Here is a 13,094-nt window from a genome sequence, read left to right on the forward strand (position 1 = left end):
AAATGATAATATTCTTATTATTATAACTTAAAACGTGCCAGCACATTTCTGCCCTGAGTTCCACGCTGCAAGATGATTTGTGATTCCTGCATGGCAGGGGCTTGGGCTAGACCAGGCATCCCCAACCTGCGGCCCTCCAGATGTTTTGGCCTACAACTCCCATGATCCCTAGCTAGTAGGACCAGTGGTCAGGGATGGTGGGAACTGTTGTCTCAAAACATCTGGAGGGCTGAAGGTTGGGGGTGCCTGGGCTAGACCATTGTTTCCCAAACTTGGGTCTCCAGCTGTTTTTGGACTACAGTTCCCATCATCCCTGACCACTGGTCCTGCTAGCTAGGGATGATGGGAGTTGTAGTCCGAAAACAGCAGGAGACCCAAGGTTGGGAAACGCTGGGCTAGGTGACCCATGGGGTCCCTTCCAACTTCCAGTCCTGCGATTCTATTAACGATACCTAGCACCTGCGTAGTGCTTTGCTGGAGAGTTCAGAGCACCTCCCTTCTTGGTGGCCCTAGCACAACAACCCTGTAAGAAAAGTGAGCATTGAAGGCACAAGTGGGTGACGGAGGGTGTGCTGTGGCTGAGAAGCAGCAGCTTGCCTAAGGTAAGATTCGAAAGGAGGTTTTAGGACACGGGAGCCAGCAATGCTTCTGAACACCAGCTGCTGGAAACCACAGGAGGGTAGAGCTGCTCCTGTGTTCGAATCCTGATCGAGGGTTTCCCTTTGGGGCATCTGGCTGGCCCCTGTGAGAACGCATTTCAGCACATTCCTTCCCTATCCCTTTGGCTCATGGTTTCACATTATAAGACAGCTTAAGGACCAGAAGACACCCCTGCCGTTCTTTAGAGAGCATGCAAGTATTTGCAGGGCTTGTAAAGAACTCCAAAATACCCACAGGTATTTTGGGGGCATGCAAAATACCTCGAAAGTTCTTGGAAGGTGCGGGCCGTAATTGGTTGCTGGGCTGTCTCAATGCCCCGGGAATGGCAGGCTGGAAGCCGCCATGAAATCCTGTCGCGTTTGTTCTTTGCAAAGGCACTTTGGTCAGGGGTGGGCAGAGACAAAGATGGAACTGGAGGGGAGTAGTTAAACCAAACAGTAGGAGAAACGGCCCACAGGATCCTTTTGTGGCATCAGAGACCCAAGCAAAACACACATTACATGTCCTTTCATTCGTCCCCCTCCCAGTTTCCCATCTTCAAATTACAACAAGAGGCCAAAGGCCTGGCGGTTATGGAGCTTAATGAGCAGAGAAAGCTCCTTGGGGACCATGAAAAATCTGCCATGCAGTCAGCCAAAGCTCACCCGCTCTGTGTTTCAGCACGGGGCGGGATTTAGAATTGCTCCGCCTAGAACTGGGTGCATCTCGGAGCTAGCTGAGTAACGGGTTGATTATGAAATAAACGAGAGGGGCTGAGGCTGGAGCTCGGCTCGACTGCTATGCCCCCTCAGGTGCCTGTGGTTCACACATGGGAAGAAGAGACACCTAACATGTCTTCAGGAGCTCTTGTTATGCCCCAAAGGCAGGCTGATGGCCGATATCCAAGGTTGCATGAGAAAGCTGATACTCTTTCTGGGTTCCTATTGTACTTTGAAATCAAGCCCTTTTAAGGAAGAGTGAGAACATGGCCTATTCTCACGGGTGAGATGCGGCTGTCAAACAGCATCAGAGATTATAAATATGGAACAGAAGGAGAGCAACTCCTCTAGAGAGCCACAGGTGCAAAGTTATGGTATTAAGAAGATTTCATTATTTTTATACTGGTAGCCACAAGCCTAGTGATAGCGTATCATTGGAAATCCCAGGCAGAGCTACCTCGTGAGATGTGGTTGAATAATATTTGGGCTATAGCTGGTTCAGAATGACTAACTGGGCTTAGAAGAGCCGCAAAAGGGGTTATGGTGGAAAATACCTTTGATGAAACCTGGTCTCCCTTCTTTTCGTACATAAAGGAAAAGGAAAGCTCTCCCACCAGCCTCACAACCTCCAGGACGCCATAAACTTAATGCTATGTTCTTTTCTCTGCTGATACTGTGTTGTACTGTATAATAATTTAAGTTCTAGAGTTATGGGAGCAGGAGAGAAACTTTTCTCTATCCATGCAGCCATGCATTAATTTGATAAGCTTCTGTCCTGTCGCCTCTTCCTTGCCTTTCCTCTAAAGTTCAAAAAGTTCTGCGTAAGAAGCTCCTTCCCACACACACCCTGCCAAGACAAATCCCCTGTACATAAGAATAATTTACACTTTGCTCATAGGCAACTCAGGAATCCCTGCCTGCCTGCCAGGCTTAACCCCAGAAGTAGCCGCATTTCCACACAGGGCCAGCTACTTTCGCCACCACCCTCTGCTCCTGGCTGCCTCTTGAAATTCCCACACCTCCTGGGATTAACCTCTACCTCTGGCGATGGGTCTTGGAGCCTAATACTGCCCCACTGATGACTCACTCCGCGTTCCAGGAATGCGCGGAACAGGACGAAAGAGAAGGGTCATCTGTGACGTCCCAAGATGGGAGCAGCCTAATCTCAGGGTTTAACAAGAGGCGAGGGCTGCTGAGTCAAGGGCCTTTCTGGGAATAAACAGGAAGAGGCCAAAGGTGAAAGCAAGTGGAAATACCCACGGAGGGAAGGGGACCTTCCGACAATTCCAGCAGGCTGAGACCAAACAGTAGAACAGGCAGCCTCGGTGGGCTCCCCTTCGTTGTGAGGTTTTTCAACAGAGGTTGAATAGCCATTTGCCAGGGTGGGGTTGGACTAGAGGACCCTCGGGGGTCCCCTTCCTCCTCTACTGTTCTGTGATTCTATAACTGATCAAAGTATGCCCATGTGGGCAAGCAGTGAAGGATGGGGCTGGCCCATTGCCACATGCCAGCCCGTGTGGTGTCGTGGTTAGAGTGCTGGCCTAGGACCTGGGAGAAACCAGGGTTCGAATCCCCACTCAGCCATGAAGCTCACTGGGTGTGTGTCACTGGTTCTCAGCCTAACCCTCCTTGCAGGGTTGCTGTGAGGATAAAATGGGGAGGGGGGGAACCACACACACCATCTCCTTGGAAAAGGCAGAAAGTAAATGTAATGATGATGATGATGATCAACTTCTTTGTCTTGAGAGATTTGCACCCCCAACAAAAACAGTTCCTCAGGTCTTTTTTGGACTTTATGAAAGTGGATTCCATAGTGGGATACTTTCACTGCTCCTGTTTATTTAGTTTCCTCTCACTCGGCCTAAATCTCTTGATCCCTTTTCCGCTCGAGCTGCTGGGACGCATGCCGGATCTCTGGGGCCGTGAGAGGACATGGTTCCCTTGTGTGCAGGCAGGGAAAGGAAACGACAGGCCCTCTGATTTCCCATTGGGGCTCGGGTTCCAAACTTTCCTTTCCATTCCTTCCCCGCTATTGCTTAATCAATACAGGACGCCAAGACTACCCATGGCTACCTGAAGGAAATTAGGTTGTGCTAGATACCCTGACTGGGCTGTTATGGTACTGACCTCTTGGGGGCACTTCCCCAGTCCTGCCCCTTGGTTCCATGCCTCAGTTTCTCTCTCCGAAAACCCCGTTTTGCTCTAACGAGAAGGATGAGCCAAGAAGGCAGCATCTGAGGCAGGCCAGACAGCAGGAAAATCCTTTAATTATTGTGTTCACACGGTCTGGGTGACCCTGCGGGAAGGAACGAACTTGGGATCAGTCTCCTGGCCAGGCAAAACACAGCAAACCCCCTCAGAGCAACTGAGGATCCAAACAGGATCTAACTTATTCGGGGGAGGATTATAAAAGTTTCATTCCTCTTTGTAAATCTCTTAGCATGTTTAAAGTCACAATGACCTAAGGAGAGCCCTGCTGGATCAGGCCAATGGATCAGGCCCATCTTAATCCAGCATCCTGTTCTCACAGTGGCCACCCAGATTCCTCAATGGGAAACCCACAAGCGGGAGGCTCAAGTCCCCTAATTTATATGTATTAAACTGTCTCGTCTCCCTTCATTAGCACTTAACTGATTTTGTAAACACATGATTTACTCAGCCCAAAACTCAGAGATACAGGGTTAAGGTTATCACATATATCACAGTCACACTGCATTGATAGAAGTCACGCACACACACAAAAAGGGTCTATTTACAGTTTGAAATTACAGTCATACCTCGGTTTAAGTATGCTTCGGTTTGAGTACTTTCAGTTTAAGTACTCCACGGACCCATCTGGAACGGATTAATCCACTTCCCATTACTTTCAATGGGAAAGTTTGCTTCAGGTTAAGTACGGACTTCCGGAACCAATTACACTCATACCTTGGGTTAAGTACGCTTCAGGTTGAGTACTCCGTGGACCTGTCTGGAACAGATTAATCCACTTTCCATTACTTTCAATGGGAAAGTTCACTTCAGGTTAAGTACGCTTCAGTTTAAGTACTCCACGGACCGTCTGGAACGGATTAATCCACTTTCCATTACTTAAAAATTGCAAAAGCAAAGGCCGAAGTAAAAAAACTTAGCGTGATCGGATGACCTGGGATGGCTCAATTGGTAGAGCATGAGACTATGAATCTCAGGGATGTGGGTTTGAGCACCACATTGGGCAAAAGAAACCTGCATGACCCTAAACTAGATGACCCTCGTGACCCCTCCCAACTCGACAAATTCTTTGATTCTATGAAAATATGACAAAGACCTATTCAGACATTCCTTAAACTTTCCCTCAGCTTTCAAGGGATCAAATATACCATCACAGGGATCAAACGTTTAGACTATTTAGAAACATAGTTGCAGGGACTTTTGATTTGGAACACAGATATCGCTAGATACACACTAAGCCCGGCCAAAGTCTTTGTGCTCTGCTGGACCTGCATCGCTACAGGACCCAAGAAGTGCACCTGAGGTTATCAGGAGGCTTCTGTAGTAAACGATGCTTAGACTTGGGACCCCACATTTAGCTGAGTAAGCCAGCTCCCAGGAAACCCTCGGCTGGGTCAATCGGCTGCAGGACAAGAGACCTCCAAGAGGTGAGAAATGGAGGCGTCTGGTCAGGAAGACCGATGGCTGCTCAGCTCTCTCACAAAGGCAGGTTCTTCTCCTTGCCTTCTCAGGTTCCATCGTTTTGCACCATTAGACCCGGCATTTCTACGCAACACTGAACAAAATTGGGGAGCAGGGTGAATTGTGGGTGCTGCAGGCCTTTGCCCCTTAGCCTTTGAGGTGAACAGAAGAAGCTGTTCCCTAGAAAGCAACTTCATGCCAGCAGCAGCAGCAGCTTCACCTGTTGAATTGCTGACATTATTATTATTATTATTATTATTTTATTATACCCCCACCCATCTGGCTGGTTTCCCCACATAGGTATAGAAGGAGAAGCAACAGCACCAGGGAGGGGATTTTCCAGGACAGGAAGGTGGCAATGCGACCCTAGGTCTCTGCCCCGCCTGCCTGGAGGCGAAAAGGGGAGGAGCCTCCTGGTATGTGGCCTCCGCGCGGCAGCGGGAGAGTTTTCCCGCCAAAAACCCGGGAGGGAGGGGGAGAGGGCGGAACGAGCCATGATTGGCTGAGGCGGATGACGGCCAGCATTGGAGAGCGGAAGTGCGCCACAGAGATAGAAAAAAAGGGAAGAGTGACACAAGAACATTGAAATTGCTGTACGGGAAAGAAAACTGAAAAGCTCGACCGGCTATGATTTCCTAAAAGGGCAGCCGCGATTATGTTCCTAAAAAGCACGTCGTTTTCCGAACGAAGAACAGAAAGTTGGAAAAGGAGGGGAGCGCCTCTTTCCCGTTCTGTGCTGCCGCCCAACCCCTTCGATAAGGAGATTCCAGGATTCTTCTTTGGCTTTCAAAGGCGGCCGCAGTGGCTCCTGCCCCCCGGGGGGGCGCGACACATAGACCAGCTTCTAACATAAACTCGGCAGTTCCCTCTCCGGACAGTTAAAGGGTGATTCTACATTTTATCTCTATGACCTCAGCCTCTGGGCAGCATCAAGTTCCTATATTACATGCGCAGCCGCCTTTGGCGTTGTTCCAATGCACCTCTCTATCCCTTGACCAAAGTGCGGGGGGCAGTGTCTGGCGGGCTCTGGTCCATAGGGTCACGAAGAGTCAGACACGACTAAACTACTAAACAACAACAAACCCTTGTCATCTCTATGGCTATGGGAGCGGCTTCCTTCCGGTCTGTACTGGAAGTGTACGTCAGGAATGCGTTTCGGAGCGCTGCTTTAAAAGGCTGGGAAACAATCGGCTTTTGTTTTGCTTTTTAAAAAACCAGAAGTATATTCAGTACTGTATAAAAAAACCCAACTTCAAACAAACCACAGTAAAAATATAAAGTACACATGTAATTAACACAGTCAAAATAATATATTGCACTTTGTCTCATTAGCATATTTATGAAAAGGAAAAAAACAAATACAGTACATTCCAGTTCGCCTTATTAGCATATTCATGAGATGAAAAAACAATATTATTCAACGTTGCCTCATTAGCATGCGCCCACGTGTTACCTCACCCAGTGTGTCATGCGTGGGAGAATATATTAGCATATTAATAAGGTCTATTTGCATACGGCATATGCAGGGGCAGGACAGGCGTGAGTCTGCGAGCTGACGCCGCAGACGCACGCCAGGGAGGTTTGGCGTGACGTGCGCGCTGACGTCACCGAGGCGCGGCGTCTGCGTGCGCCGTGCTCCGCGCGGGGGCCGCTGGGAGCGCGAGGATGGTGGCCGGCGCCTTCCCGATTGCCAAGCTGCTCTACCTGGGCGTTCGGCAGCTCTCCAAGCCCCTGGCCGCGCGCATCAAGGACGGGGCCCGCGCGAGCCCCTTCTTCCGCCAGTACATCTGCGGGCCCCCCGCGCAACGTGAGTTAGTCGGCGGGAGCGCCCCCCACGATAGGGGGAGTCTCGCGTCAGGGTTGAAAGGGAAGCCAATGGGAGCGAGGACGGGCGGGCACGCAAGGGGAGTAAGCCAATAGGGAGACGAGGGGGGCGGACCTCCTAGGAGCCGTGGGCCAATCGGGGGGGCAGAGCCGCTACGGTGGTGACATTGAGAGGTCCCCTTCGCTGGCGGCACGTGCGAAAGCGGACGGGGCGGAGGAGGAGGCTGAGTCGCCGGAAATTTTATTATTATTATTTAATAAAATTTGTACAGCGCTTGGTTGTTTAGAAAAACCATCAAAGCAGTTTACAAATAGAACAAAGCAATGAAAACAAAGCAATGAAAAGTTCAAAACTTAAGTTAGAAATCCAAACTTAAATTCATCAATAGAGTGGAAACAGACACACCAACTTTCTAAGCCTCCGGACAGGCTTGGCTGAGCAAAGGTGCTCTTTAGCCGCCTAGTGTCCCCAGGCGGGGAATTCCCAAGTACAGTGGTACCTTGGTTCTCAATCTTAATCCATTCCAGAAGTCCGTTCCAAAACTAAAGGGTTCCAAAACCAAGGCACACTTTATCATATTAAAAACAACCCCTAAAATGGCAATTTAACATGAATTTTACTATCTAACGAGATCATTGATCCATAAAATGAAAGCAATAATCAATATTCTGTACTATAAAATGAATAAGATGATAAAATAAATGTAGATGATAAAAATTAAAATTATTTTTTTTCTTACCTGCACTGATGATAGTCATTGTTGGGGGGGGGGGGTTATCCATTTCCACAGTCACACAATCAATCATAAAACGACAAACAAGGAACAGACAGAAAAATGAAAAAGCCACACAAACAAAAACACAAAAAATTGCTAAAACAAAAGCACCAAATATCACCTCAGAAGACTGCAGTCAGAAACAAGGCTTTAATTATGATGGGGGGGGGCGACTTAAATTTGCTGCTTAAGGGTGAAAACAGGAGCAAAGAAACCTTAATTACTATGCGGGGGGGGGCTCAAATTTGCTGCACAACTGTAAAAACAGAAGCTCAGGAGCACGTTCGGCCTCCGGGGAAACACCTACTTCCGGGTTTGCAGCATTCGGCTTCTGGGTTGTTCGGGAACTAAGCTGTTCAAAAACCTACGGTAGGTACCACTGTATGGGATCCACAGCATACAAAACAATCAAGTTGTAGCCAATGTGGAGCAGGATTTATGTGGTGCCAGTGTCGGGGTTGGAGGAGGATCGTGGCCGCTCCTGCCTGTGCAGGGCCGGCCTCGCTCAAGCGCGTTGGGGGAGGCAGAGTGGAGCTTCCAGGGGCTGAGGCAGTCTACCTCCTGCAAGGAGATGCAGCAGGGCAGGCTTGCCTCCACAGTGTCCTGCATGTCACCTACCCAGGGACACCTGGCTGTCCTCTGCTGCAAACTGAATGTCGGGCTGGGGGGGGGGTCCACTTTTGCCCAGCTGAAGCACTTATTATCATGGGTAGGCAAGCTAAGGCCTGGGGGCTGAATGCAGCCCAATCGCCTTCTCAATTCGGCCTGCGGACGGTCCGGGAATCAGTGTGTTTTTACATGAGTAGAATGTGTGCTTTTCTTTAAAATGCATCTTTGGCATATTTATGGGGCATAGGAATTCGTACATCCCCCCCCCCAAAAAATATAATCCAGCCCCCCACAAGGTCTGAGGGACAGTCAGTGTACCGGCCCCCTGCTGAAAAAGTTTGCTGACCCCTGACTTATTATGGTTCATGGGCATCTGTTCCATTAAATAATGTTTCGCAGGAGGTGTCCTGCCCACCTTCCTGCCCTGGAGGACAGAAATAGGATCATAGAATCATAGAGTTGGAAGAGACCACAAGGGCAATCCAGTCCAACCCCCTGCCAAGCAGGAAACACCATCAAAGCATTCCTGACATATGCCTGTCAAGCCTCTGCTTAAAGACCACCAAAGAAGGAGACTCCACCACACTCCTTGGGAGCAAATTCCACTGTCGAACAGCTCTTACTGTCAGGAAGTTCTTCCTAATGTTTAGGTGGAATCTTATTTCTTGTAGTTTGAATCCATTGCTCCATGTCTGCTCCCAACACTCCCCAGGGACAACAGAAGGCTCAGACAAAAGTGCATGCTGGGAAATAGAACCTAGAAGCCGACAGTTCCTTTTCGAAGGGTGGGGGCCAAGGTATGGAGATACAGGGGGGAGGGGCCAACACTCCCCAGGGACAACAGAGGGAAGGGTATCCTACCGAAACACAGGGATGAGCCGGGGTGGATGGAGGAGGGTCAGGATACGTCATGGATCGGGACAGGGTGGGGGGGATCACAGGAAAGAATCACAGCAACGCGTGGCCGGGTCAGCTAGTTGATGATAAATTAACATGTGCCATTCAGGTAAAATGGAGAATATGCAGGAGAAATGATTTTGAGGAGATATGGAAGGTGTTTGCAGAATTTATACTGTTAAAACGGAAGGGGGTCAAACCATCCAAGAGGTGTTGAAATTTTGGGAGGTTGGATAGTTTTAGTTTTTTAAAAAAGTATTTTTTATTAAAGATTTCTTGAATTACAAAGGTGTGTGCAGTGTCTCTCATATTTTTACATGTATCATTTTTGCAAATCAGTTTCATTTGTTAAGACACTAATAAGAAAGAAGGAAAACAAGGTAGATGGGGGTGGGAGGGTGGATGGGGGTGAGAGTGGGTGATGATGTTTCTGTTTTGCTTAATATATGTAGGGCTTGATGTCAGCTTTGTTTGTGTTGGTACTTCTTTATTCGCTTGTGTTCTTTTGATGGTGAGAGAGATGGGGTTGTTCATTTGTGATTGGCTATGATGGTCTTTGTTTTCATATGTGAGTGGAGTGGGTGGGTATTTTGGGGTCAGGTTAGCCATACTGATTTATATGCTGGCGGTAAATTTTTGTCATTATCTTGTTGTGTGCAAGATATGGTTGTGTGCAAAATATGGTCTGAAGCTCAACATCAAAAAAACCAAGATCATGGCCACTGGTCCCATCACCTCCTGGCAAATAGAAGGGGAAGAAATGGAGGCAGTGAGAGATTTTACTTTCTTGGGCTCCTTGATCACTGCAGATGGTGACAGCAGTCACGAAATTAAAAGACGCCTGCTTCTTGGGAGAAAAGCAATGACAAACCTAGACAGCATCTTAAAAAGCAGAGACATCACCTTGCCGACAAAGGTCCATATAGTTAAAGCTATGGTTTTCCCAGTAGTGATGTATGGAAGTGAGAGCTGGACCATAAAGAAGGCTGATCGCCGAAGAATAGATGCTTTTGAATTATGGTGCTGGAGGAGACTCTTGAGAGTCCCATGGACTGCTAGAAGATCAAACCTATCCATTCTTAAGGAAATCAGCCCTGAGTGCTCCCTGGAAGGACAGATCGTGAAGCTGAGGCTCCAATACTTTGGCCACCTCATGAGAAGAGAAGAATCCTTGGAAAAGACCCTGATGTTGGGAAAGATTGAGGGCACTAGGAGAAGGGGACAACAGAGGACAAGATGGTTGGACAGTGTTCTCGAAGCTACGAACATGAGTTTGACCAAACTGCGGGAGGCAGTGCAAGACAGGAGTGCCTGGCGTGCTATGGTCCATGGGGTCACGAAGAGTCGGACACGACTAAACAACAACAACAACAAATCTTGTTGTGTGTGATAAAGGGGAACCATACCGGGGTGAAGGCATCCTCTTACATTTGTCCCCATGTCAGTTTCAGCTTGTTGGTTAGTTTTTCTAGTAAGGCTGTTTCCCCTACTATTTGGTACCATTGGTCCATGCTTACTCCTGACAGGTCTCTCCAATGTCTGGTTATGACGTTTCTGGTTGCTGAAAGTAGGTGGGTTATGAGGTCTTTGTGGTATAAATGGGCATTATTATCTTGGAAGATGTTTAGTAGGGCCAATTCTGGGTTAATTTCTATTACTTGTTTGGTTATTTTACATATTTCTCGTATGGTTGTTGCCCAGAATAATTGGATTTTGGGGCATTCCCACATCATGTGGAGGTATGTACCTGTGAAGGTGCACCCTCTCCAGCATTTTGGTGAGGTTCCTGGGCGTATTAGTGCTAGCTTTCTTGGTGTTAGGTACCACCTGTAGGTGAGTTTTAGGGTGAGTTCTTTTCTTTTCATTGATATGGATTTAAAGGGGGGTTTAGACCACATTCTGGTCCATTGATTTGATTTCATATCCTATGTCATCCTCCCATTGTCTTTTTATTGCGTCTAGTGGGTTTGTGGGATTTTGGAGTAGTATTTTGTATATTACAGAAACCATTTCTTTGCTGTGTCCTTTTGTCATTAGGAGGTGGTTTTCGAAGGTTGTCAGGGGTCTAGTTGTTGCTGATTTTATTGTTGGGTTGTTTAGAAAGGCATATAATTGGTGTTGTGCTAACTAGGGCATTGGGATGTCTTCTAGTTTGTCCTGTATTTCTTGTGTTGACAAAGATTTGTTGTTTTTATAGAAGTCTATTAGGCGATGTAAACCTTTGGTTTGCCAGGTTTTTATCTGGTTTTTGTGCTGCATGGTGGAATGATGGGTGGTAAGCCAGGGGAATTAGTGGGGATGGGGTAGGGGATAGTTTGCTTATTTCTGCTTTCTATGCTTTGAACATTGTTTGTGTGTACCTGTTGAGTGTTATGGGGATTTTCCTTAGTTTGTTCAGGAGGAATGGGTATGCTGTGGTGCAGATATTTTCAATTGAGTCCCTCTCTAGGTGTACCCATTGTTTTGTCTCGTCTTCCAGTATATATGGGATTATATGGCGTATTTGGTTGGCATTGTAATATGTTTCTACGTTGGGAGGTTGGATAGTTACACAGGAATGGTCTCTGGGGTGGGCTGCACGTTTTTATTGTTTATTTATGATAAAAATTAATAAGTGATGCCTGGAAGGCACCCCGGTCATTTCTAACTCTTCCTTTTCCTCTTGCAGTGTACCACTGGGTGGAGATGAGAGCCAAGATGCGTATCATGGGCTTCCGGGGCGCCGCCATCAAGCCGCTGAACGAGGAGGCGGCTGCCGAACTGGGGGCGGAACTGCTGGGCGAAGCCATCGTCTTTGGGGTGGGGGGGCTGTGCATCTTCCTGGAGTACTCCCGCCAAGCCACCAACAGCAGGAAGAAGGAGGACGAGCTGAGCAGCACCCTTGAGAGCCTGCAGGAGCAGGTGGCCGAGCTGAACTTGACTGTGGAGACACTGGACGCCCGGCTGCGGGAGGTCAACCGGGTCCTCGTGGAGGTCTCTGCCTCCCCCAAGAAATAACGGTGCTCTCTTGGGGATGGCGGGCAGAGAGAGAGAGAGAGGCGGCTTCCTAAAACTGCGCTCGACTGCCGGCTGCACTGTGAGGTTCCCCCTTACTGGATGGCGAAGGGAGCCGTGGGGATCCTAGCGTACGCAGCAGGATTCGGGGTGCAAAAGCCCCGCGTCCCAACGTACCCTGTGGTGCTGAGTTTCTTGGCCTTCTCCCAGCGTGTAAATACTGAATCTATTAAAAACAAACAAACCGCAGAGAAAAAGCTCTCTCCTTAGCCTCGCTGATCGTGGGGAGAAGCTGCAAAGGCAGCGGGTGGGTGTTGGGACTCCTGCATGGCAGGGGGTTGGACTAGATGACCGCTGGGGGTACCCTCCAACTACAGTTGGCCATCAGTCAGGGGTTCTTTAGCCCTGGTTAACTCTGTGTTATATTGGGTGGTGTGTTCATGGTGGTAACCCTGACCTGTAGAGGGCAAAGCCTCCCGTTTTCTGGCATGTGTTAATCTATAGCATAAACATTTCCCATATTCTGGCAGTGGGGAGAGAGAACCGATGCCCTGTGGCCATGGATTTAAAAACACTGCCAGGGCATGTCCTGCTTTTCAGCACTGAGATGGTGCAGCGATCTTCTTTTCCGCCATTTACGGAGCTGGGGTTTTGGGGAGGTGGTCTGGGAGCTGCTTTCAGGTTCCTCCAAGTTTCAGTCCCCAAGTACAGTGGTTTGGGGAATTCCACTAACATGTAGGAATCAAGCAGAGCAAATCCATCCACGGTCTTTGAGAGAGGACAGGGTGTTTGGGGAGAGGGTGGCACAGTTTTGGCCTCCAACCGAGGCCCTCTCAACGTGCCCTAAAACAGCTTTTCCCCAGCCTGGCATTCTCTGCTGCCTTTTGGGTTACGACTCCCAGCAACCTCTTCCTGACCCTCCCAAGAAGGGGTGAAAACTTTCAGCACCCAATCCCAAAGGTGATCA

The 13,094-nt window shown here is 48.6% G+C and overlaps 1 protein-coding gene across 1 annotated transcript; it reads left to right on the top strand.

Annotated features, from left to right (window-relative positions):
- Nucleotides 1-6,651: 6,651 nt before the first annotated feature.
- Nucleotides 6,652-13,094, top strand: OPA3 (outer mitochondrial membrane lipid metabolism regulator OPA3). Its single transcript, XM_035117725.2, has 2 exons — nucleotides 6,652-6,834; nucleotides 11,802-13,094. The coding sequence occupies exons 1-2, from the start codon at nucleotides 6,693-6,695 to the stop codon at nucleotides 12,128-12,130; spliced, it is 471 nt and encodes a 156-aa protein (XP_034973616.2). The 5' UTR covers nucleotides 6,652-6,692; the 3' UTR covers nucleotides 12,131-13,094.

The sequence above is a fragment of the Zootoca vivipara genome, chromosome 6, assembly GCF_963506605.1.
Source record: "Zootoca vivipara chromosome 6, rZooViv1.1, whole genome shotgun sequence".
Lineage (NCBI taxonomy): Eukaryota > Metazoa > Chordata > Lepidosauria > Squamata > Lacertidae > Zootoca > Zootoca vivipara.

What these genes read in the sequence shown, in the direction of transcription:
- OPA3 (XM_035117725.2), top strand. Translation starts at nt 6,693, where the DNA reads ATGGTGGCCGGCGCCTTCCCGATTGCCAAGCTGCTCTACCTGGGCGTT. An exon ending in CTGCGGGCCCCCCGCGCAAC is followed by an intron (nt 6,835 to 11,801) that starts GTGAGTTAGTCG and finishes TTCCTCTTGCAG; the next exon opens with TGTACCACTGGGTGGAGATG.